The sequence below is a fragment of the Phocoena phocoena genome, chromosome 7 (genome assembly GCF_963924675.1).
Source record: "Phocoena phocoena chromosome 7, mPhoPho1.1, whole genome shotgun sequence".
Classification (NCBI taxonomy): Eukaryota; Metazoa; Chordata; class Mammalia; order Artiodactyla; family Phocoenidae; genus Phocoena; species Phocoena phocoena.
The window spans coordinates 55568257-55593726 of NC_089225.1; the positions used below are offsets into that span (position 1 = coordinate 55568257).

The window sequence follows — 25470 nt, forward strand, 5'->3', positions numbered from 1 at the left end:
AATAGATGATTGATCTCTTTTTCTTATTCTTTTGGGGAACACATAAGGACAAATCAAAGAGAAAGAGAGAAATATTAAGCACTGAGGATTTGGATCTAAAAATGGATGGTCAAAGATCTTGGGAACTCAGGGACCTTCTTGCCAAATAAGGAAACTTGGCAGGCTAAGCTGTGTATTTTAAGTTAGCACAAGAGTGAGTGTTATTGGCAGTATATTGGCTGAGTGCCTATCTGGAATGAGCAGTGAAACTGATAGGGCTACAAAATTATAAACAGGAGTTAACAGGGGCGTGAAGTGAATAATCTAGTCATCAGAGAAAACACTGGAGAAATTACAGTGATGTTTCATGAAAAGGGGTCAGACATGGAGTGAAACTATTAGTGTGGAGTGAAAGAGAAAAGTGGACGGTTGATTTTAGAAGTTGATGGATTCAGAAAAAAGAAAGGAGAGAATCAATGACTTTTTTTTAAAACCAGAAAAGGATGTTTGTGGTGATATAGGCCTTCTTGGAATAAGATAGCCTTATATCTGTATCCAGAGATGCTGGAAATAAAAATCCAGCAATTTGGATCATTTGTTTTCCATTTTATTCTACCCAGGACAGATTGACAGGGAGGGTGTCTTGTCTATCTACATGTAATAGGAACGGCGAAGGCACCTTTTGGTCTTACTGCAGGGAAGATTTAGGCTACTTTTGTGGCTGTTAACCTTGCCCCACTACACGCAAATAAGCAAACTTCCAGCTGTGACCATAAAACTGTACCTGTTAAGGAAAGAGAGCTATAAATGCTAGAGCTTAGATTGGTTTGACTGATACCTGGGTGCTTTTGTGTCAGACCCTCCTACAGACAGCTGAACCATCGATTATGCCCTAACAGCAGTTAAGTAATCCCAACACAGTAGAAGATTCTGTGAGAACAAAGCAGCCACGCATTTGACACCCTAACCCTGGCATCCCATTAAAGCCTCAAATTGAACTTTAGGTGGATGGTAAGCAAGCTAATAATTACTATAATAAGAAAAGAGATTGTTTAAAGAAAAAAAGGCAAATGAGAAGGAGGAGGCAGAATGATATAGTGGAAAAAAGACATGATATGGTGGAAAAAATGATATGACTTTGAAGTCACACCTGAATTTGAATTTCAGTTGTGTCACTTTAAGATAGGTAGTTGGCTTGGGCAACTTTTACACGGTTGATCCTCAGTTTCCTCACATGCAAACTGAGGACAGTAATCCCTGCTTCATAAGCAGAAGGATATGAGACAGCACATGGAAATGCTTGAGCCAGTGCCAGGAACTTTAGCCACCATCACTGAGTGGTAGAGAAGGGGTTTTCCACACTCAATTTATACACAGAGAAAGCTGCCTGTCTCACCTGTTCCCAGCTAAGGCTTGCCCTTGGTAGCCTGCCCTGTTCCCAAATCATACTTACGTGTGTATGTAGGGCTAGGAGGTTTTCATAGCTATCCTCCTGCTTTGCACATAAGGATTTCTAAAGCAGCTCTGTGCGTACCTCTGTGTTTATACACAGCTTTGTAATATTCTTGGGGGGAGAATCTGAAAATTAGTGCATTTATATTTGAACAGTTTGGGAGCTGTAGGAATGGTGGAAGATTATGACCTAGAAGACCAACATTGGAACCATTCTTACAGCCGATTTTGAGCACAGATTGCCTTCAGGGACCAACATTCTTCTCTGTGGACTCATCTCTGGACTTCCGTAGAGGAAAACCAAAAAGAGAAGGCAAGGGTCACTGCCTAAAGGTCATGGAGTAAATCTTTGCTTATTAAACTTTTCTACCAAAAGTGGGGAAGAATGTATTCCTTCAGGGTTCTGTAAGTATAGCCATAAATACCCCTAGTGTAAGCAAGCACTTTTTTTCGAATCTTGCATTTAATCTTAAAAATTCATGTGACTTTGGCGTTGTCTTCTGTACTGTTTGACTTTATTGAACAAACCAATACAAACAGACATTAAGCAAGTTTATTCCTCCAAATCTTAAAAGTAAAATCGCTGATGTAAGACGTGTGTTTATTCGTACATCTTCTGCTCAGAACTGCGTACTCCACCTGTGGGCTAACCCACATTTGAGGAGCATGGTCCTGGTTCTGGTAAATGGTACCGGCACCATTCTGCTTCATAGACCAGCCTGCCACACGGGGTAATGCAATTCCATTATGCTGAGAAAAGAATGGGGGTAGATCATCATCCAAAGAGTTTTATTTTTTGTCCTGTGGTCATACTGTGGCTTCTGAGGTCAGCAGAGCTCTTTGCTTTGGAAGTCAAGAGGAGGGGGGAGGATAGTTGTAGGATAGAAGTCTGAAATATGGCTCTCACCTTCTCAGCCAATTTGGGAGGAGAAATTTAGGAGGATGCCCAGTCATCTCCATTATCCCCATTGCTGGTATTGATCACTGTGTTCCTCCACAAGCGAGGGGGCTCTCAGTGTCAGGTTCATGACTGTATCCCTAAGAAGGGAAGGGAGAGGTCAGCCATGGTGTACTCATAGGGTTGGAGTGGATCTTTGTGAAACGAGTCATTCTGCTTTCCTTGTCTCCTACCCACACTCCCGTTCAACACTCTCAGTGATGGAGGACTCACTACTAAACAGGGTGGTATATTTCCTTGTTAGGCAGCTCTAATAACCCAGAATTCTTTCTGTAACTTTTGTCCACAGATAGTGTTGCCTCTGGCTCGGTGATACATACTACAGAGTCTTCCTTTGGTCTTATCTAGTTTTAATGTCCCCATTTTTTTTTTTCATGTTACATCAAGGTTACCAGTTTTTAACTCTCATATTTCCCTTTCTCAGGGAAGCTTCATTCTAGGTTTGTCCAAAATTGTACTGTTTGTTAGCAGCCAGGAAGGTGAGATACTTTCTGTTTGACAGCAAACTGTTCTAGAGTAGAAATAAAAGCTGAGTGGCAGCAGGATCTCGGGATGGATGGGCCTGCTGACTGAATAAGCCGTGTTTACTCACCAGGCTTTCTCCCCTACCCTCACCCGTGTCCCCAGACACCTGTGTATTCCTCTTCCAGCCAGCCCATAGAAATGTGCCCTCTCCATGCTCCTTTGTTTTAGTCAGACTCTGGCCCCATTCTCTTCCTCATGCCTCCAGTCATTCAACGCTAGAAGCTTCTAATCATTCGACACGAGAAGCCCCTGCAGTGACCCATGTCCTGGATTGTACCTACTTCGAGTTTCCTAGTTGGGCTTCTGTTTGAGCACAGACACATTTACACACGGCATTTCTGTGGCATAAGTGCTCCTGCCCCTTACATTCCTGTTCCTCCTCTATTTTGCTTCTCATAACAACATTTCTGGCAAGAAAAGTATGTCATGGAAGTCTCTTTTCATTAACTGAAATATTAAAGTACAAATAATGTCTCATTTAACTAGTTCATTTTAATTTTAATCTGTGCTTTAACTAGAGAGTTCTATGTTATTTATGTGATAAAAGAGAGAGGGGAAAAAAAAAAGTGAAACAATAGCTTTTCTGGTTTTTTAGACTCTTAAAGTTGGCTTCTCTCAGATATCCATGACTGAAGATCCTCTTCACTGAGCCCAGCAACCTGTTCTAGACAAGACAGTCTGCTTTCTGGTAGCAGCCTTGGAGGAAGGAAGGGCGAAGCTACAATAGACACAATACTAGTTAGTTCTATTCATACCCAGTCTCCAGCTAGTCTTACAGATCTTATCTATCATAGCAGAACAGCAGTCCTGCTCAGGAACAGAGTCTTTGAATCTTTGACCTTGGTGTTATAAACAAATACATCAAACCAGAGCTTTCCCCATTTTTTTGAAGATAAGACTTGCAGAAAAAATAAATAATTGCAGACCTGCAATCCAAGTGGTATTGTTTTTATGTACATGGTGATGAAGCACATTTTTATTAGTTTATTTACTAATCTGTGTTAAGGAGGCTGAAATAATACTAGCATAAATAAATATTAGGGCAGTGAGCTTGGCAAAAGAATTTACTGAAGGGTTTTGGGGGTTTTTTTGTCATATTCAGGTCATGACAAAACAAATGAATTTTTTTCTTCTATATTGTATCAGAAAATAGACTTTTAACTTTTGTGAAGAGAGGAAGAAGAGTAGTGTAAATTAGGGGTAGAAAAGGATCTGAGTTGAGAAATAATAGGCCTGTATAAACCTAAAAGATAGAAAAATCCAGAAAAAGTCCAAAGTTCTTTTCTAATAAAGCTAATCCTTTTATAAGTAGATTTAATTTTTTTAATTAAGATTTGCAAGTATCTTGAGTCTATTTGATATGCAGTAGATAAGATCTGAAGGAAGATAATGGCCACCACAGAAATGTATACTCTAAGACCATTCCAAAGTGAGGGCTATAATTGACTAAATAGGTCCCAGAAACTCTAGTATCTAAAAAGTGCCAAAAAATAAAAGTATTGTCTTTTAATAACTTAAATATTCTCCTTATGAAAAAAATGTTTAAAAGAAAATCATATTACTAAGAAGATAGATCTTGCAAAAATGGCCAAAACCAAGAGCAGCAACTAGAGGAGTGAAGGAAAAAAAATAAAACGTACACAAAGAAACTCACAAAATAGGGATTTAAGGATCAACAATACATTATTTATAGTTGTTCTGCAAAACTAATGAAGATATAATATAAAACAATTCTGAAAACAGGAGAGGAAAACTGTTGAGGAAAGCCTACCTAACTACAAAGGCTGAAAAAATAGATGGTTAAATATGATATCAAGATTTCTTAAAATAATTAAAGAACCATAGTTTCCATTTATTGAGTATTATATACTGGGTGCTGGGCACTGTGCAAGGCCTTTCACAGCATCTCCCACTTCTCAGCAACTACACAGAATGGGTATTACTGCCAGTGAGAAAGCTGAGGCCGGAGAGGCTCAGTGCCTTGCCCAAGGCCTGGCAGCTAGTCAGTTCAAATTTGCTACTAGAGCTGTCGAACTGGGGTCTTTCCCCTGGATCATGCTGTGTCCGTGTTGAAATATCTGTTACTTGGAAGTGAGACTTAAAGAAGTCAAATAATACTGTTCAAACTTGATAGCTTTTGGACTATCAATTTTGAGACACATGGTAACAGAATGGATATTTCCTTTATTGGGTCTGGAAATGCCATGGTCTGAGAAAAGTGATTGATTCAAGGTTACTGAGAAGTAGAGGCAGAGTTCTAACTCACATCTATCTAATTCTAAATTTGTGGGGTTTTTTTTTCTTTTTTTAAAAACCAGGGCAAAAGTCCATTTTTTTGGATTGGAAAGCTAAAAACTTTAAAAAGTAAAGTAATACTCCCTATAAGGTTTTTTTTCTTCCTCCCTATAGTTCCACTTTTGATAATTACCTGATAGTACTATATATGCTTTCAGTAATTAATAGTTTAAAAATATTTTAAAATTTTAATGTAAGGAAATTTTTTTCTTTTTGGCCACGCCCTGTGGCTTGCAAGATGTTAGTTCTCTGACCAGGGATTGAACCCAGGACCCGGGCAGTGAAAGTGCGGAGTCCTAACCACTGGACGGCCGGGCAGTTTCCTAAGGAAATCTTTAAAAATTAAAAAAAAAAAAAATTAGTCTTACTACTCAAGTACTCAAATGATTGGATTCAACCACTGAGTTAGTGATTTTCAATATTTTCAGAGTTCTGACACCCTCTTATACATTTTTGTGATATCCCTGTTCTAACTTACCCTTCAGTGCTCTGTGATAGATATTTATCATTAAAATTTAAAACAGCTTTGAGAGTTTATGAAACCAAAGTTAGGATGCTACAAAATTAGGACTGGGAATTATTGCATGGAGAAAAATTGCCTGCCTTATGTAAAAGCAATTGTTTTAACATGGTGGGATGAAAACATCATTTGATTGGGTATACTATGTAAATACATTTATATAGATGACTCTTATTAAATTCTAGTCTGTTCATTGGAGAATACACCTGAAAAATTAGAACATAATTTCATCAGGTAGCAGGCTTCCCCAGGATGCTCGAAGTATGGTTAATCAGCAGCTCAGTTTATCCATTCTTCTGGCCATAAGTTGATCCTCTTAGAATAATGATTTTAAAGGAGAGAAAGCTCAAAGGGAAAAGTAAATATATGTGGTCAGACAGTCACATAGATGGCAATGGGAATCTCAGTCAGGTTTTTCAGCTATGTCCATGATGCTTTGCCAAACTCACTGGAGTTAAAACCTATATTCATACACCCCAGAATTGTTAGTCTCTTTGGTAATCAGATGGGACCTAATTTTTTATGGTCTCAGTAAAACCCTCAAGTAATTATATAGTTCCGCTCATACATAGCCAGTTTCCAAAAGGCAGGATGTATCACCAAAGGCAGGATGAGTAACAGTGATTCTGGGAAGAGCTGACTGGTTACCTCATCTCAGGGTGAAGATCCTGGAGAACTTTGCTTCTCAGAGGTCAGCCTCCCTCTGGTACCCCTAGGCCAGTCTCAAGTGGGACTGATCCTGTCTCAGTTCATCCACATTCCCTGGACTTGCTCTGCACCAGAGGGTTTTATTCATATTGACCTCATCCTGGTTCAGATCTGTTTGTTCTGGAAGGATTTCTTCCCTCCCCCTCCCCCAGACTCAGAGACACCTAATCCTGAAGAGCCCAAATATACTGTTCTCAGTCTCCCAAGAAGCCTAGGCAGCTGTTTCCAAATCAGGATTTGCTTCAGAATCCTCTGGGGGCCACTTATAAAAACTATAGTTCTCAGATTTTACTTAATCTGATTGGAATCTCGCCAGCTGCAAAAGGCATAACAGGAATAGCCAGAAATTATTTATTGGTTTATTTATTCATTCATTCATTCAATACATTTTAATGGAAAAGGTGTGATGCACCTAGCTGCGTAGTAGGTGCTGGAGATCCAGGTGTAAATAGAAACGTGTCTTGCCTTTAAAGAATGTGTAGTCTGGTGGGAAGTAAGTGGGAATGATGAACGGATAAAAAGAGGGGCTGTGGTACAGAAGGAGAATTAACTCTGCTTGTGAGGCCCAGAGGAGGTGGTCAGGGACATCACTGGGCAGGGAAAGGCATTCTAAGCAGAGACACTAGCCCATGCAGAGGTGTGGAGATGTGAAAGCGTGTACTGGCAACTGCAAATCAGTTCTCCTGCATGTCTGGGGAGGGAAGAGACAAGAAGTAAAAGTGGGTATAAGTGGTGAAGGGAGCTCACAAGGAAATTTCCTGGAATTAAAAGACATGAGTCACAGACGGAGAGTATACTGAGTATCCCACCAGTGAATGAAAAAGACTCACCTCTAAGCATATCCTATTAATTTCAGGATTCCAGGGATGACTACAAGGTCCTAAAAGCTTTCAAAAAGGAAAAAAATAATGTAAAAAGAATTAATAACCAGAGTAGCTCCAGGCTGCTCTACAGACACATTAGAAACTAGATGGGTATGAGGTAATATTGTACTTTGGAAATTATAAGGAGATTATTTCCTATCTGTAATTCCATACTACCAATCAAGACATTTTAAGACATACAGATTCTCCCCAAAAATTGCATCCTGGGCACTCTGTTCAGGTAGCTAATGGGAGATGGTACACTGTCAAAGTAAGGGAATAAACCAAGAAAGAGAAGCCAGGAGATCCAAGGACAGGTGTTCCCACAGAGGAAAAGGTGAAGGAAATGCTGAGGATGATGGGGAAGGGAAGTCCCAGTCAAGTCTGGCCTAGAGCAGCTCTTCCAGCTAGATTGCCTGAAGTTGAAGTGTATAGCAGGAATGTCTCCAAGAGAAAATGGAACACCCCACCCCTGCCAAATTACCCGATGTTTTTACTTTATTGAGAGGAGTTTTGCAGTTCTTGGGAGAGTTTGATGAGGTGAATACGTTTTAGGTGTATAAAAAGCTAAGCAGGGCTTCCCTGGTGGCGCAGTGGTTGAGAGTCCGCCTGCCGATGCAGGGGACACGGGTTCGTGCCCCGGTCCGGGAAGATCCCACGTGCCGCGGAGCGGCTAGGCCCGTGAGCCATGGCCGCTGAGCCTGCGTGTCCGGAGCCTGTGCCCCACAACAGGAGAAGCCACAACAGTGAGAGACCCGCGTATCGCAAAAAAAAAAAAAAAATCTAAGCAAACAACGAAAACAAAAGCAGAACAACTAGTAACTCTGGGAGAAAGAAAAAATTATCCAAGAAAGGAAAATTCATTAAGTCCTGCTCAGCACTCTTGGGAATAATGTTCACTCTGTCAGACTACTGTAAACAGTGAATATTGACTTAACCAAACGTTATTGTAGAGTTGGATGCTGGGAGGATTGGGCAAGTGTGACATATTTGTATGTAAGGTGGTAAAGGATGGGATATGAGAACTAAATCCTTATCTTCCATAGGGAGAAGTTTAATAGGTAATAACTAAAATGGGACAATCAGGAATTAGCAATATAAAGACATTTTTAGAAATATAGATATAAAAATATCATATGAAATATAAATATCAGAATAAAACCCTAAGCGAGTTGAAATTAGTTCCTTCTGAAGAGAGAATTGGGTGTGGGGAGGGAGGGGAAAGGAGAGTTTTATTTTTTTGATAAAAATAAAAGTGAATAATAAAAATATAGTGTCTATAATACTTAACACTGAGGAACTCTTGCAAGTGGTGGTTTGCATTTTGTTGAACAAACTTCTTTTTTCATCTTTATTTTTAAGTTTTAATGACATTTTCTTTTTTTATTAATTTTTATTGGAGTATGGTTGCTTTACAATGTTGTGTTAGTGAATCAGCTATACATATACATATATCCCCTCTTTTTTGGATTTCCTTCCCATTTAGGTCACCACAGAGCACTGAGTAGAGTTCCCTGTTTAGTTATCTATTTTATACATAACATCAATAGTGTATATATGTCAGTCCCAATCTCCCAATTCCTCCTACCCCCCCCTTCCTCCTTGGTATCCATACATTTGTTCTCTACGTTTGTTGAACAAACTTTTTGCGGATAAGAACAAATTTGCGTGTTCCGTGTACCTACCTTTGGCACATTCTTAAATTTTATCTTTTTTTTTTTTTGCCTTCTTTTCTGTAATTAGCTAAATATGAATTTAAGCAAAAGTAAGGTAAGTTGTTAACTCAGATAGGTACAGACTGTATCTGGATACTATGGTTGTTTATGTAGACTCTAAGCTATCTTTTAAAGTGCAGAGGATAAACAATCCTCTCTCTTGCCTTCTTCCCGAAGTAGAGCTGAGTTTGGCTTCTGTAAAGAAATCAGCATTCTTCAGTGACCTGATGTTCCTAAAATGGGATGGCTGCGCGTTAAGATCTCTGAGCTTACTGTGTACATCACTCTGCAAAGCTGCAAGTTGTTTAAGAAGAAATTTTGTCAATCTATCTAGGTGCAAACTGCCTCCCTCCACCCTTTTCTTTGGAAAATAAACTCTACAGAAAAATGGAAAGAGTAGTAAAACGCCCATGTAACTTTCACCTAGATTCACCAGTTCTTAACATTTTGCTTCCTCCCTTTCTGTACCCATTCACTTTTTTCGGAGGGTGAGGGGGAATTTAACCATTTTAAATTAACTTGGAGATATCATACTTTAATACATCACCCAGTATATCTTTCAAGAGCAAGGACATCCTTCTACAAAACCAAAATACCATTACTTGCCACGGATAAAATAATATTATCTAATATATAGTTAATATTCAGATTTCCCTAAAATCTTAATAACTTCTGTAGTTTTGGTGGGGGGGATCCAGAATCTAGTCAGTGATTATGCATTGCATTTAGTCATCATATTTAAGTCTTCTGTGTGCTGTAAGTTTCTCTGCTTTTTTTTTTTTAATCTTTCATGACATTGACAATTATGAGGACCCCAGGGGAGTTGTTTTGTAGAATGTCCTGTACATATGGATTCGTCTTTTTGCTCCCTCATTATAAGATTCTGATTTACAGTTTGGGAAGAATATGTATACAAACTTTTTTATCCATCTGCTTTTCATGCAAGTTCAAACTTTTAGACCTTTGTTTTCTTGCTTGTATGTTTTTGTTTTGTTTTTCCTGCTAATCTGTGGTTTGGTATAGGGTGTGAAGAATGACCCCTTACCTGGAGAATTGTAAAACTCCTTAGACTGCAGAAAATATCACTGTAATAATCTCTGGGAGAGGTAATCAGTTCCTCTGGAAACAAGCATAATATTTTTTAAAAAACATTCTTGGCAGAGTTCTCTGGATGACAATATATTTTGTAATCAAGGGCAAATTTTCTGCTCTTTAATGAAGTTCTGCTCCAGGATACAATCCAGGGAGCCACTTCTGCAAAACACTTGGCCAGCTCTTATTCTATCCCGAAGCTGACCGCTTGCTTTTGAAATCCCAACACTGAATGCGCGTTCAGTTTGCAGCATCTGGGCCCTCCTGTGCCAGCATGCTCAGAAGCTTAGGTTATGTATATTTTGTGTGAAGTGAGTACAACACGGGGAGATGGCGTGTCTCAGATGCCAGAAGAGCTGTGCAAGCCTGCTGCTGAGGGCATGCTTCCCGTTTGTTGGGGCTTTGGGGAAGGAGACCTGGTGACACAGTAGCCTTTAGGCAGAGCTGCTTGGGATGTGCAGGAAGTAGTGCTGCGGGCTTTGTCAGTGGGGGCTTGGGAATCTGAGCCATTTCTCTGCAGACAGCTGTGTTTCAGAGTCTGGACAAGTTGCTGTTGAATTTTGCATGGGCTGCCAGGGTAAGTGTTTTCATGTTGATTTGCTTATACTCTTGCTTTTCTTCCTCCTAAGTCATCAGGCCCTTTCTGGAAGTGCTGCAGGACTTGGTATACGTTAGCTAAAGTGGAATACAGAGGTTTCATTCTAATATGTTTCTAATCCAACTTTCTTTTCCTTTCCCTCTATAGATTTCGTGGAAGTATAATACTTTGTCATTATGAGATGTCGTCTCTCGGTACCTCCTTTGTGCAAATTAAATTTGATGACTTGCAGTTTTTCGAAAACTGCGGTGGAGGAAGTTTTGGGAGTGTCTATCGAGCCAAATGGATATCACAGGACAAGGAGGTGGCTGTAAAGAAGCTACTCAAGATAGAGAAAGAGGTAAGGTCTTTTCCTGCTATCAGAAGTGGTCACGATAGCACTTATGTAAGCTTTTCAACCTAGAGTCAGAGGTCTCAGGCTGCCAGGGACCTAGCAGAGCCTTTGGGGTTGATCCGTGAGGCCGTTTCCCAGTTTCCATTCTGGGAGCTCCATAAATAGGAACCAATGCCACGTGTGCTGGGGGTTGAATTTTACTTGGGCTCATCTGAACTGAGAGGATTTCTTTCCATGGCGTGAAAGACCGAATGTTCTCTGAGCTCTCGTCCAGGGGAGGTGAGCTTTCAGGCCTTCCCAGGCTTCAGGCTTTTCCCTGGGTCAGCCAAGAGGGGTCAGTAAAGAGTAGTGTGTAAAGTTTTCATCCCCTTTCCATTTTCTGTCCATTAATTTGTGGTCCTCAGGAGTTGTCTTTTGAAAAACAAAAAGCATTATTTTTCTACTGAAATATAAGCAGTACCAGCTTCTTGCATTTCACCTCTACTTGAAGCCCAAAGTGATGGACTTTGTTTAATAAAGATGCTAGACAGAGAGCTGGCCTAGTTGTAAAATGGGAAAAAGGTCTTAACTTTCAGAGTCTGGGATTTGTGCTGGTCCAAGTCAAGCCCAAAACGTATACACAGGCCCTTTATCTTTCTTAGGAAAGTGACACATCATCCCCACATTCCGTTTGGTACCTAAACTCCACAATAAAGCTAGTTGTGGAGCTGACCTGCAGGGGCTCAGGGCATTGATAACTTTTAATAGTTACCTTCTGGAGTTTGCTTTGGTCATTTCTACTTATGTCCTGTTTTGGCTTCTTATTGTTCTTTTCAGTATCTTTTTGAAGTGAACTTTTCCATAAACATCTTTTAACCTCCCTGAATGATTTCATTCTTTTCATTAACTGCTACCAGTGACCCATAGCAACTGACTGAAGATGGAAACCCAAGTGGAAAGTACTATGTGGCCTTCCATCCCAGCACTGCTGTGTGACTGTGTAATCACCATCTGTGTTTCCGATTGTTGAAGCCAAGTCAGAAAGCCTAAGATAACTCTGCCTTGGGGGTATCTGTAGGTTGTGGAAAGCATTAAGAAGTGAGAGCTTTTAAAGCCAATGTGTGCCCCAAACCGAAGGGCACTATGTAGAAAAAGTTTCCTTCCCCTGATTTCTTGATCAATGAATTTTTAAAATAGTAGCCAAATAATAAAACCATTTCTTACTCTGGACTTGAACCTAGTTTTTTTAATCTAGTGAACTCTTAAGCCCTTTACAGGCCAGCACTATTGTACCCATTCTGCAGGTTGAGAAATACAGCTTTGAGAAACATGTTAAGCTGCCCCAGTAGGGGCAGGTGAAACCCAGGTCAGACCCCCTGTTCTCCAGTTTTTAACTCTGAAACCTCTAGTTGACCAGCTAAGAGCAGAAAATAAACCAGTACCATCAAATTTATATTCATAGAAGTGTATTTATATTCAAATATTTTTAAGCATCATGCAACTTCAGTACAATGAACATGTTCTTGTGTGATTGTTGGGTGTGAGAAAGACTTTATGAGACATGAAATAGATTTTGATAGGAAGACAATAATTGCAACCCATTCACTCCACCGCCATCCATACCCAATACCTTTTTTTACTGTCTTTGACAAAGCCAGGAAAATGACATAGGAAAGCACAGGGGTGAAAACAGGAACTGGAAACTGCCAAATCCTGCTCTTGTGTACATATTTAACCTGAGTATCATTCAGAATTGGAGTTGATTACAGTAAACCGCAGGAGCATACCTCATAAACTTCTAAGTAGGAAAAACAGAAACTCAGTTTCAGCTTTGGAGCTTGATTTAATCAGTGACTGTCCGTGATAAAGAGACATGGTAAGTTATTGCAAAGCATCCCCACACTTACTGACTTGACATGCGTTTAAGATGTAAATAATTTTGGCTAGGGGTTGGCAGTTATTGGAAAGGAAATATGCATTTCTTATGTGAATGTTTGTTATACTTTATGAACTATGTATTGCCTCGGTGGCTAGATGTTTTCTCAGTGAAAAGATAAAGGTAATAAGCTCTGGATTTTTTCCAATTTATAGATTCAGTCCTGTGTCACTTGGTCATTTTTGCCAATGAATTTTAGAAGTGATGGAACATTTACTAATATGTTGGTAGCTTGCTCATGGAACTCTTTAAGAATGACCTAAGGGCTTCCCTGGTGACGCAGTGGTTGAGAGTCCGCCTGCCCATGCAGGGGACACAGGTTCATGCCCCGGTCCGGGAAGATCCCACATGCCATGGAGCGGCTGGGCCCGTGAGCCATGGCCGCTGAGCCTGTGCATCCAGAGCCTGTGCTCTGCAACGGGAGAGGCCACAACAGTGAGAGGCCTGTGTACCGCAAAAAAAAAAAAAAAAGAATGACCTAATATCTGATTAAATATATGTTTTGTGAAAGGTGGAGAAAATATATTCAAAACTCTAACTCTGCTTATGTGAGAGTATAGAGGAATGCTATTTATTTTTGCTTTATTCGTAGACTTCTAGTTTAGTGAGTATATGTTACTTTTCTGATTTAGAAAAAAAGAAAGAAAAATGGCATTTACTTAAAATCTTGGTAGTTCTTTAAAACTTAATTTTTTTGATATTCATCCATTTGTTTTATTTTTTAGATTCCACATATAAGTGATAGCAACAGTATTTGATTTCTCTGACTTATTTCACTAAGCATAATATCCTCTAGGACCATCCATGTTGTTGCAAATGGCAAGGTTTTCATTCTTTTTTATGGCTGAGTAGTATTCCATTGTGTACATATACCACATCTTCTTTATCCATTCATCTGTTGATGGACACTTAGGTTGCTTCCATATCTTGTAAAACTTCATTTTTAAAACACTGTTACACCTAGTGAAAAACTACAAGGATAGTACCATGAACTCTAGCATACCCTTCCCCTAGAATCATAACTAATTAACATTTTGCAACATTTGCTTTCTCTGTATATATTATTGATTTATATATATTCATACATATTTTAGTTTTTACTGAACATGAGAGTAAATTGCAATGCTATGTTCCTTTATCCCTAAATACTTTAGCTTCTCCCAAGAACACAACTGTAATACAACTATCAAAACTTTTACCTATTGTACGAGTCTATTTTCAGATTTTGCCAATTGTCCCAGTAAAGGCTTTTGATGGCATTTTTTTCCCCAACCCAGGTTCCAGTCCAGGATCACATACTTCAGGGGGATCCCCAGCCTCCAGGATCTAATGCCTGATGGCCTGAGGTGGAGCTGATATAATAATAATAGAAATAAAATGCACAATAAACGTAGTGCGCTTGAATCATCCCGAAACCACCCCCCACCACTGCCCCCCACCCCCAGTCTGTGGAAAAATTGTCTTCCACGAAACTGGTCCCTGGTGCCAGAAAGGTTGGGGACCACTGACATACTGCATTTAGTGATATATCTACTTAGTCTGTTTTAATCTGTAACAGTTTCTCTGCCTTTCTTTGTCTTTAACACTTTGACATTTTTGAAGTGTGCTGGAAAGTTTTGTAGAATGTCCCTCATTTGGACTTTATCTGATTTTCCCTCCCTCTTGCCTAGTTTAAAGTTATGTAGTTTTGGTAAGAATGTTATATAGGACATGTGCCCCTGGTGTGTCTTAATGGAAGACCTCCGATGTCAGTTTGTCCCATTGTAGGTGATATTAATTTTGAACCCTTGATTAAGAGGGACTCACTCAATATCTCCCCGGTAAAATACCTGTTTTCTCTTTGTAATTAATAATTAAGCTATTGGTAGATACTTTGAGGTTATGTAAATATCTTCCCTCAACAAACACTGCCCAATGTTTTTAGCATCCATTGATGATTCTTGTTCGAATCAAATATTATTGTGACAGTTACTGTGTAGGAAGCAAAAGGTTCTAGCATAAATGAGAGCCTGTCTTCCTTGTTTCCTTACTTTTCACTTATTCACTCATTCATCTATTTATTGCTTCATTGTAGACTTACAGATTCTTTTTCAAATTCAAAGTGTTATATTTCATTACTATCGTTATTCACTTTTATGCTTAAATTGTTCCCGATTTAGCAAGTAGGAGTCCCTTAAATTTGGCTCCTATGTCTTTTTGATACTTCTTCATCATTTTTCTAGCCTTTTCATACTCCCTGGCACAAAAAGATGTCCCAGTCTCAGTTAGTTCCATTCCTGGAGTCAGGTATTTCTTCAGGAAGCCCTGATTCAGGGTACCTGATTTGGGAGTATGATATTTAGAAACCAAGATTTGGGTACTAGGTTTGCTTATTGTAGACTCCTTTAAAAAGAGCCTTTGTTCTTCTGGGAGAAAGAATGTTTATAGATAAATTTTATTTATGGGAGCATTTAATTAAAATTTTAATATACATCTGTATAGCTATGATCTGTGATACACTCCTGTTAGAAATGTAAATTGATACATGTTTTGGAGAAGAGTTTAGCAAAATATATCAAAAATATTAAAATGTTTCCTTCCTTTGAGCCAGAAATCTTACTTCTAGGACTTTATCCTAAGGAAATAATCAGAGATATGCAGGAAGAAGGCTATAATAGGTTGCTTATCTCAAATAAATAATGAAGAATTAGAAACAACTCAAGTGTCCTACAACAAATTATCTTTTAAATTATGCTACATCTTACCACCCTCCCAAAAAAGTAAATGTGAAAGATGATGGTTGTGTTAATTAACTTGATCTTGGGAATCCTTTCACAATATACGTATGTATATTGACATCATCATGTTGTATACTTTAAATATATTACAATTCTACCTGTCCATTATAGGTCAATAAAGATGAAAAAAATTATGCTACATCTGTATAATGGAATTCCATTGCATTTGGAAGAATACTTAAAGAGCTACGAAAATGCTCATAATATATTGCTAAGTGGTAAAAAAGTTACAAAATAAGGTATATAATATCATCCCAGGTGTCTGTGTGGTGTTTTTCTTATACTTTCTGTTGTTTTTCATATTTTTCTATGATGATCTCATATTTCTTTTTTAAGAACATAACACCTTTATTATGAAATTTTTCAAACATGAAGAAAAGTTGAAAGGGTAAAAATGAACATCTGTATGTCTGCCATCTAGGATCTGTTATTAACATAAATACTTGCTTTATCACATGTATGTCTATGTATTCTTCCATCCATCAATCCATTTTGATGCATTGCAAGATAAGCTGCAGGTGTCAGTAGTTTCCCCTTAAATACTTCAGCATGCATATCATTACCAGAGTTCATTATGTGTTTGCAGTTCTGTTTTCTTTTAAGGTAATATTTACATACAATGAAATACACGTATCACTAAGTTTTGACAAATGTAAACACAGTGTAACCCATATATTTACAGGAAAAAAACTCAAAAAAATCATAGCTGTGACAACCTTTGTCACTTTCTAAGGATGTTCAAGTGAATTAAGTTTTATAAACCTCTTTAGTATGTCACAAATCACACATTTTTCAGTCTCAATATGTGCTTTCAAAATGTTTAATGTTTACTTCTACATTGCTTTCTCATAGCAGTGCTACAGGTTTTTCAGTGATAATTTAGTTTGTTTTTGTTGGTTGCAGATTTACTTACAGAGCACTATTTATTTTTGTTACAAAAAAAAGTTTTCAACAGGAAAAAAATAATATGGTCTTAAGGGCATATACCAAAGGTAAGAAAAGAAGCCATTATTGTATCTTTTTGGTAAATTCCAGATGAACTGAGATCAAACCAAACTGCTTAGGCAGAAATTGAAGTAGGGAGTGGCGAGGGCAGAGGAAGACACTGTGGATCCCAGTGTCCTCTTTCCAGCCACGTACCCAGAGGAGAGCAGTCCCCACACGAGTGGTTCATCAGCTTCACAGCATGAACCAGGCATGTCTGTACCTGGTACTTCTTTCTGTCGGAGAGATAGAAACCCGCAAGCATTTGTGTTAACTTGAAATCTGTTGATATTTAACTGATGGTAGGAAACCGGATTTAAGTATGAGATATGAAGGAAACATGATTCCTTTTTATTTCCCCAAAAGAATGAAAAGGAAGCAGAATCCTCAAAAGGTGAAATATGAGGCCCTTCTTCAATTGCCTTGACTTCTGCAAGGCCCCACTCCCGTTTTTGTTTGTTTGTTTGTTTTTTTGTGATACGAGGGCCTCTCACTGTTGTGGCCTCTCCCGTTGCGGAGCACAGGCTCTGGACGCGCAGGCTCAGCGGCCATGGCTCACGGGCTCAGCCGCTTCGTGGCATGTGGGATCCTCCCGGACCGGGGCACGAACCTGTGTCCCCTGCATCGGCAGGTGGACTCTCAACCACTGCGCCACCAGGGAAACCCCCCACTCCCTATATTTAAAAAAATCTTTTTTCCTGCCAAATTTGATTGTTGTAGAAATGTTGAAAGCCAGATAAATTCAAGTTTCAAAACTTTCCCACAGTATAAATATTTATAGGTAAAGAGAGAAGATCAAAATATCAAAACTGATCATAAGAACAGGAACTCTGAGTAACTTTTTATATAAAGAGGGAGATACCTGTGTGAGACAGAAAATACAATCTTGAAATTGACACAGAACTCAAAACTAAAAATGAGAGCTTTTATTATAGACTTTATCAACATGACAGCAATTAGTGCTTCACTAGAAGACTAATGTTGTTGTCATTTTATTAACTCTTGAGAGACCCTTTTTCCTCTTCTTTGCAGTTCTGTAGCTGACTTTTTATCAATGAATTATTGCCTTTGCTTTAACTGTAGGAATGTGAGCTATTATTTAAGATAACCCCATGCAGAATTTTTCTGTGCGCAGTCAGAATTTACCCATTCTGCAGTCTATTCTTTTAGGTCAGTGGTTCTCAAAGTGTGGCCCCTGGACCAGTAGCATCAAGCGTCACTGGGAAATTTGTTAGAAATGCAAATTCTTGGGCCTCACCCCACCCCTACTGAGTCGGAAACTCTGGGGTGTGGGGCTTGGCAATCTGTGCTACAACAGGCTTCCCAGGTGTTTCTGATTGCTCACTGGAGCTTTAGGTTGTACCTAGCCAATCATGTCAAATACAGACGATCAGTATGTTGACTCCAGTTTGGAATTGCAGGTACTTAGTGAAACTGGTAGTGGAGAGATTGTTGTTGTTAGAGGCTTTCGAGACCCTTAAATTCACCGTGCTCAGGTGACCACCTGTGCGCAGGCCCTGCTTGGCAATGTCAGTGGGCATAATGAACTCAAGGCAGACTTAGGAATGGCCGACAGACGGAAAACCTCAGGCAGATGCCTGAGATTCCAAACCTTTTCCACTGGGGCTCTCACCTGACTTTCCAGCTTTGTCTTTCATTTTCTGACCTGAAACCACCTTCCCTTCTCGCCCCCTCCCCAACCGGGTCCAGCTGTGCTTCCATCCTGCTTTCCCATTTCTGTAACCTTGTCCACATTCTTTCCTTCACCTGTAATACCTTTGTTCTCTGCCTGAGCAGGTCCTACTCATTCTTCAGCTTTAATTTCTTCCTTCACTGTGAAACGTTCTCAGATCACACAAATGTAATTTTTCTCTTTTTCTTTTGAATTTATACCAGTTAGCACCCATACAGCTAATTTGACATGCGATTAAAACTGCCTCGTGGCTCTAGAATTACTGTAAGGGATGGCACTTAACTTTTCACATGAACATGCCACGTCTTCTCATCCAAAAAGTGGGGCTAATAACAGTACCTCCATCACAGGGTTGTCGAGAGGATTAGAGAACTTAACACGTATAAAATATCTAGAAGAGTGCTTGACACAGGAAGACTTGGGTGACTGTTAACTGTCGATTATATCTTCACAACCATGCTGTAAAGTCAGGATAGCAGATAAGTGTCATGTTTTGTGAAAACTTCAATTTGTTGGTTCCTAGAACCTATGTTGAGAAGGGGTCAGAGGCCACGTTTATAGTCTGCAGGAAAAATCCATGGCAAGGCTCAGCATGAATGCAGAAGGGCAAGCATGTATACGCAAGTGTATGTAGCATCCCTGGTGAGAACTCTCTGAGGGCAAGAACAGCCTTAACCATTGCCTTTGTTGCTGATGCTGTCACCATCCTGGTCATCATCACTGTCCCAAGTACAGCTACCACTGCGAGCTGATCACTTGGTTAGGGGCTTTCCATCCTTGCCCTCTTCCTCTTCACAGTTGTGTTACAAGATTATAATCTCCATTTGATGGCTCAGAAACTAAGGCTCAGAGAGGTTAAGTAACCTGGCTAATATAAACAGCACCCTTCTTACCTGTCTCACAGCACCTAGCACTGTGCCTTGCTCAGAGTCAAGTATTTGTTCTTGGGACCATATCGCTGTAGATGTCCCTCTCATTCTCATCCAGGAAAGATATCCTGTATGGATGTATCTACATTTTCTTCATTTACTCTCTTTGAGCTATGAAGAGGATAGAGCACACCTGTCTTCACTGTGTCAACTGTGTCACTGTACCACTTGCATTCAGCTACATAGTGGCTTCCCTGGTGGCGAAGTGGTGAAGAATCCACCTGCCAATGCAGGGGACACAGATTCGAGCCCTGGTCCGGGAAGATCCCACATGCCGCGGGGCAACTAAGCCCGTGCACCACAACTACTGAGCCTGTGTTCTAGAGCCCGCAAGCCGTAACTGCTGAGCCTGTGTGCCACAACTACTGAAACCCGCGTGCCTAGAGCCCCTGCTCCGCAACAAAGAGTGGCCCCCACTCACCAGAGCTAGAGAAAGCTCTCATGCGGCAGAGAAGACCCAACGCAGCCAAAAATAAATAAAATAATTAAAAAAAAATACTGCAGTTACATAGTACTCTTAGTTATTGGTTTGATTTTTATAAATTCCTTTGCTTTTGTACCTTTTTTAGACTGACATGCCATTTCCACTTAAGGAATTTTAAGCATTTCACTATACCATGCTTTGATGTTTTACTACATACATAAATCATTACTTTGAATTAGAGAATAAGCAGTTTAAAATAATGGATCATTTTATTTGATCATTAATGTAGTCACCACTCCAAAGGTATATATATAAAACAGCTATCCATCACTCAGCTCTTTTCTGTGAGACATTTCTGTTACTGGGAGCTTATAAGACACCCCAAAGTGAATTGCTATAAAGAGATAGAGAAAATTGGACAGGGACTTCCCTGGTGACGCAGTGGTTGAGAATCCGCCTGCCAGTGCGGGGGATACGGGTTTGATCCCTGGTCCGGGGAGATCCCACATGCCCGTGCACCACAACTACTGAGTCCCTGTGCCACAACTACTGAAGCCTGCACGCCTAAAGCCCATGCTCCACACCAAGAGAAGCCACTGCAATGAGAGGCCTGCACACTGCAATGAAGAGTAGCCCGTGCTTGCCACAACTAGAGAAAGCCTGCGTGCAGCAACGAAGACCCAATGCAGTCAAAAATAAATAAATAATTTTTAAAAGAAAATTGGACACATGTTGAACAAATATGTAAATTACACGAGTAAGCGTATATTACTGATATAGCTGAAGGTAACACAAACCTTGTGGAGAGGTAACCTTACACTGAGGAAAAGCTGTAGGAATGGCTTCCCCTGAGACCAAGAGGAATTTAGAAAATTACCTGAATTATAAATAATTTTCTTATCATGTTATGTGAAATGCAGTCACATTAAGACAAACATCATTCTAGGATATTTTCAGATCACTTATGCGACTGTCATAGTGTTTTATTTTCAAGAAAAAGCCCCTATCCTCCTTATTTTTGCTTCTCAGTCATTTAAAAATTTTTTAATCCTTTCAAAACTTTGTTAGATTACATATTTACTTGCATGTGGAGGTTTTTTCAATTTGCCATATGTAACATTACACATTACAACAGTTATTTCAGCTTTTCATTAAAGTTATTATTGATCTCAGTATATTAGGCAGTAAACATTTCAGTTAGTTAATAATATTTTTCCAGCCATCCTCTAAATCTTGTGCTGAAATCAAACCAATGAATGTATTCCAGTAAGGCTGTTATATCCTGACTAACTGGTGTCATACAAAGCTAGGCTCTTGCTGCTAGAAGAAAAATAGTACGAAGCATGAATTGGATTTTTGAGAAACACAAAGCCTAATATGGAGAGAACAATTAAAAAACTGAAAAATTGGACGAGAGGAAGAGCTACCTGTGAGTATTTCAGATAGTTTTCAAGTAGATATGATTAATTCTCTGTCTTCAGAATAGAATTATGTCACTTGGGTATTAAAAAGGTGTGTAGAATTTTCTTCTCTGCTTTCTAGTGAAGACAGGAAGTCACTCTCATGGAATTACTTAAGACAGAGACCATCCTATCAATTTTTTTTTCACTGATGCTTGATTCCTGCTCCTGGTTAGGACAACCAGTTTCTGTTTGAAGGCTGCCATCGATGACATGTGAGTTGCAGGCTGTTCAATTTTGCAACAGCTTAATTCTTAGAAAGTTCTTTATAATGTAACTTCCAGCTGTGGATACTGGTCTCTTTTTCTGGGGCCATACAGAACAAATCTTACCCTCTTCCTTCCATACGTCTGCTTCTTGAACTTAAGATTTGTATCTCATTGATCTTTTTTTCTAAGCTCTGCATTGTACCCAGCCCACCATAAGCAATCAATAAATGCATAGGGAGTAAATAAAATAATAAACCTAGTAATCATATCTCAACTTTCTCTTCTTCTGTAAGATTTTCCAGGAAGGTTTTGTTCTTCCTGAATCTACAGAAAAGAACAGTCTGCATTTCTAGTCTACTTCATTCCTAGCCTTTTCTTCTCCACGTTTGACTGATCTTTTGAGCTCTTAACAAATTAGTTTGTCTTTGAATGAAAGGTTCTGTTCTGTGGCTGTTAGGCAGGATTTTCCTGGCCATGGTTCTTATCTGTTTTTTGTTTGTTTGTTTGTTTGTTGTTTTTGGGGTATGCGGGCCTCTCACCGCTGTGGCCTCTCCCGCTGCAGAGCACAGGCTCCAGATGCACAGATCCAGCGGCCATGGCCCACGGGCCCAGCCACTCCGCGGCACATGGGATCCCCCCGGACCGGGGCACGAACCTGCGTCCCCTGCACCGGCAGGCGGACCCCCAACCACTGCGCCACCAGGGAAGCCCTGGTTTGTTTTTTTTAACATGTTTCCAAGAAAGGAATCCAAGATGCTTTTTCTTAGCAGTGTTAATATCTGATGTTCATGATTCATGACCTGAGAAAAATTAAGGTATCCTAAATGAAATGAGACCGTTGGAGTCTTAATGACTTGAAAATATGACTTCTACCCCGATACTATTTAGGAGAATAGCACTTGGTAAAATTAGCTACATTACAGCAGATACACTGTTAAGGATGGAAATGTCTGGTGAGTGTTTGTGCAGGCTCTGCTCAAGAAGGAGGGGACTACATGGCCGATCTGCTTTTGAAGACAGATTATATTAAGTAATTAATGAACAAAATCCATTTAACTCACTACATTTTAAAAACATGCAGAATAGTGCATCCTTTAGTGGGAAACAGTTGTTTCTGTTATTGGGACCATAGTCGTAGAGCCTATCTTAAGTATGTATTCATTTTATTTTAATCATTGGGTGGGTATTTTAAAATATAATACATAGTTTGGTTAACATCTAAACTAACTTCTACTAAACTAATTAGCTGCTGACCAAATCTTTAAAGTTATGAAAGTGGAGAACTTTTTTCCCTTAAAAATCTCAGGATAGGGACTTCCCTGGTGACACAGTGGTTAAGATTCTGAGCTCCCAATGTGGGGGACCCAGGTTCAATCCCTGCTCGGGAAATTGGATCCCACGTGCATGCTGCAACTAAGAGTTCACATGCCATGACTAGGGAGCCGGCAAGCTGCAACTAAGGAGCTGGTGAGCCACAACTAAGGAGCCCACTGGCTGCAACTAAGGAGCCCGTGAGCTGCAACTAAGGAGCCCGCCTGCCGCAACTAAGACCGGGTGCAACCAAATAAATTTAAAAAAACTCAGGATAATTTCTTAACCTCAAAATAAGGCCTCTAAGTGTAACCTACATTCTTCTTTGGGAAAAACTTGGGAGCTGTGGCTAAGGCCAGGGTACTGGTCTCAGAACAGGGAGGATATGTGGGAAATTCTGATTCCAGTTAGACTTGCTGTAAGCGCAGATCAGACCAAGAACAGATCTAGTAAGAGATCAAGACATTAATATTAACTGGATTTGGGGGTGTGGAGCATTAAAAATTTATACTCTACCTTTTTTCAAAAACTATTTAAGATTATTAGCAGGTAGAATAAGCATGTTTTTGAGATTCCAAGGAAGACCCTCTATACCCCCCAAATCTCCCAGACCTGAATGTAGGGTAAGGATATATAAGCAAATTAACATTTCCTGAGTTCCTGTTATTGACAGCCTCTATTCCAAGCCATTTACATATATTCTCTATTTAATCCTATTGCTGATGCCTCAAATTTTAGCACTGTAATTTCATTCTTTCAGATTGTTTACCCTAATAAAACTGCAAATACCACTGAGAAAAGAAACATGTTAGTAACACCTCAGAGTAAATGACATATGTGATTTTTCTTCCTGGGACATACCTTTCTAGGTGGGTAGATGCACAATTGGTGCTGTAGGAGACTGTGACCTACACAGATTAGTAGGAAATCTCCTTTTCTGTATTCTGTCATCCAAAAAATATTGGATATTAATACATGCCAGGCACTATTCTAGATACTGGAGCCACATCAGTAATAAAATAAATAGACAAAAAACTTACAAAAAAACAGACAAAATTCACGTCCTTATAGAGCTTTACCTTCAAATGTGGGAAATGAAACAACTAACTGAAGGGTATATTAAAACATTATAAAGACCCTTATGCCTCTTAAATATGGGCTGAACTTAGTGACTCACTTCCAAAAATTAGAGTATAGAAAAGAAAAAATTAGTAACTTTACAATCAACAAAGGTGCCAAACACTACCTTAACCAAGTGACATGGGTTAATATCGTTAGTGTTAAGCCATGCTGCTAGCCCATAACCCCAATATGATGTGATGAGAAAACCACTTCACCTCTGTGGTCCTCTTCCCCCCAAACCCATAAACCTATTCTAGTCGTGAGGAAAATATCAGATAAACCCAAAATGATGGACATTCTACAAAATACCTGGCCAGTACTCCTCAAGGTTATTAAGGTCTTAAGAAACCAAGAAAGACTGAGAAACTGTCACAGTCCAGAAGAGATTGAGGCATGATGACCAAACATAATGTAGTATCTTGCACTGGATTCTAGAACAACAACAAAAAAAAGACATCAGTGTTAAAAATGGTGAAATCTAGATAAAGTCTGGAGTTTAGTTAATAGTAATGTACCAGTAATGGTTTCTTAGTTCTGATACATGTACCCTGGTGATGCAATATGTTAAAATTAACGGAAGCTGGGTGAGAGGAATGATCTGCATTATCTTTCCAACTTTTCTGTAAATCTAAAATTATTCCAAAATAAAAAGTTTATATTAAAAAAGTGAGGAAAAACATAGAGCAGAGTACGGGGCATCAGGAGCGCCAGTATGGGGCTAGTGTTGCCAGTTTACATGGGCTGGTCAGGTAGGCCTCGTTGAGAAGGTGGTATTTGAGTAAATGCCTGGAGTAAGCGATGGAGCCATCTGCTTACACGGGGATAAAACAGTCCATGCAGAGGGAACACGCAGATGCCAGGTGGGAGCACGCCTGGTGTGTTGGGGAAGAGCAGGGAGGCCGTTGTGGCTGGAGTGGAGTGAGTGAGGGGGGGAAGAGACAGGAAATGGGGCCAGAGAGGTAACAAGGCCAAATCGAATAGGACCTGTAGGCAACTCTTAAGAGCTTCTGATTTAAATCAGGAGGAAATGGTGAGCAGTTCAATGCTTTGGAGTAGAGAAGTGAAATGACTTACATTTTAATATGACTACTCTGGTTACTCTGCTGAGAAAAGACCATATGGGGCAGGGGCAGAAAGACCAGTTAAATTATAATCCAGACAAAGAGATGTTTGTGGCTAGGCCCAGGAAGGTTACACTGGTGGAAGTCAGAAGCGGTTGAATTTGGGGTATATTTTAAAGATAGATCTAACCAGATTGGCTCACTGGACATGCTGTGTGAAAGTAGAGTCAAGGAAGTCTCAAAGGTTGTGCACTGAGGACATGGAAGGATGCATCTGCCATCATGGGAGAGGGGGAAATCATGGGTGGAGCAGGTTTGTGAGAGCAGATCAAGAGTTCATTTTTGATACAGGCAATGAACCAAGGAAGGAATTAGCCATCTAAAAAATACCACCTACAATGCAACGAAAATATGAAATAATTGGAAATAACCCAAATGTCCATCACCAGATGCATGGATAAACAAAATATGGTGTATGTATGCAATTAAATAGTATTCATTCCTTTAAAAGGAGTGTAATTCTCTTTTTTTTTTTTTTGCGGTACG

At 39.6% G+C, this 25470-nt stretch overlaps 1 protein-coding gene across 2 annotated transcripts in view; it reads left to right on the forward strand.

Moving 5' to 3' along the window:
• The first annotated feature begins 10534 nt into the window (after window positions 1-10534).
• MAP3K20 (mitogen-activated protein kinase kinase kinase 20) overlaps window positions 10535-25470 on the forward strand; it is a 158929-nt gene continuing 143993 nt past the window's right edge. Inside the window, exons 1-2 of one of the 2 annotated variants that reach the window (XM_065880322.1) lie at window positions 10535-10684; window positions 10853-11045. In XM_065880322.1, coding sequence (XP_065736394.1) covers window positions 10887-11045 — 159 coding nt within the window. In that variant the 5' untranslated portion in view covers window positions 10535-10684; window positions 10853-10886. Of the gene's footprint in view, window positions 10685-10852; window positions 11046-25470 lie in introns of those variants that run through there. The other variant, XM_065880323.1, reaches the window with a different exon arrangement.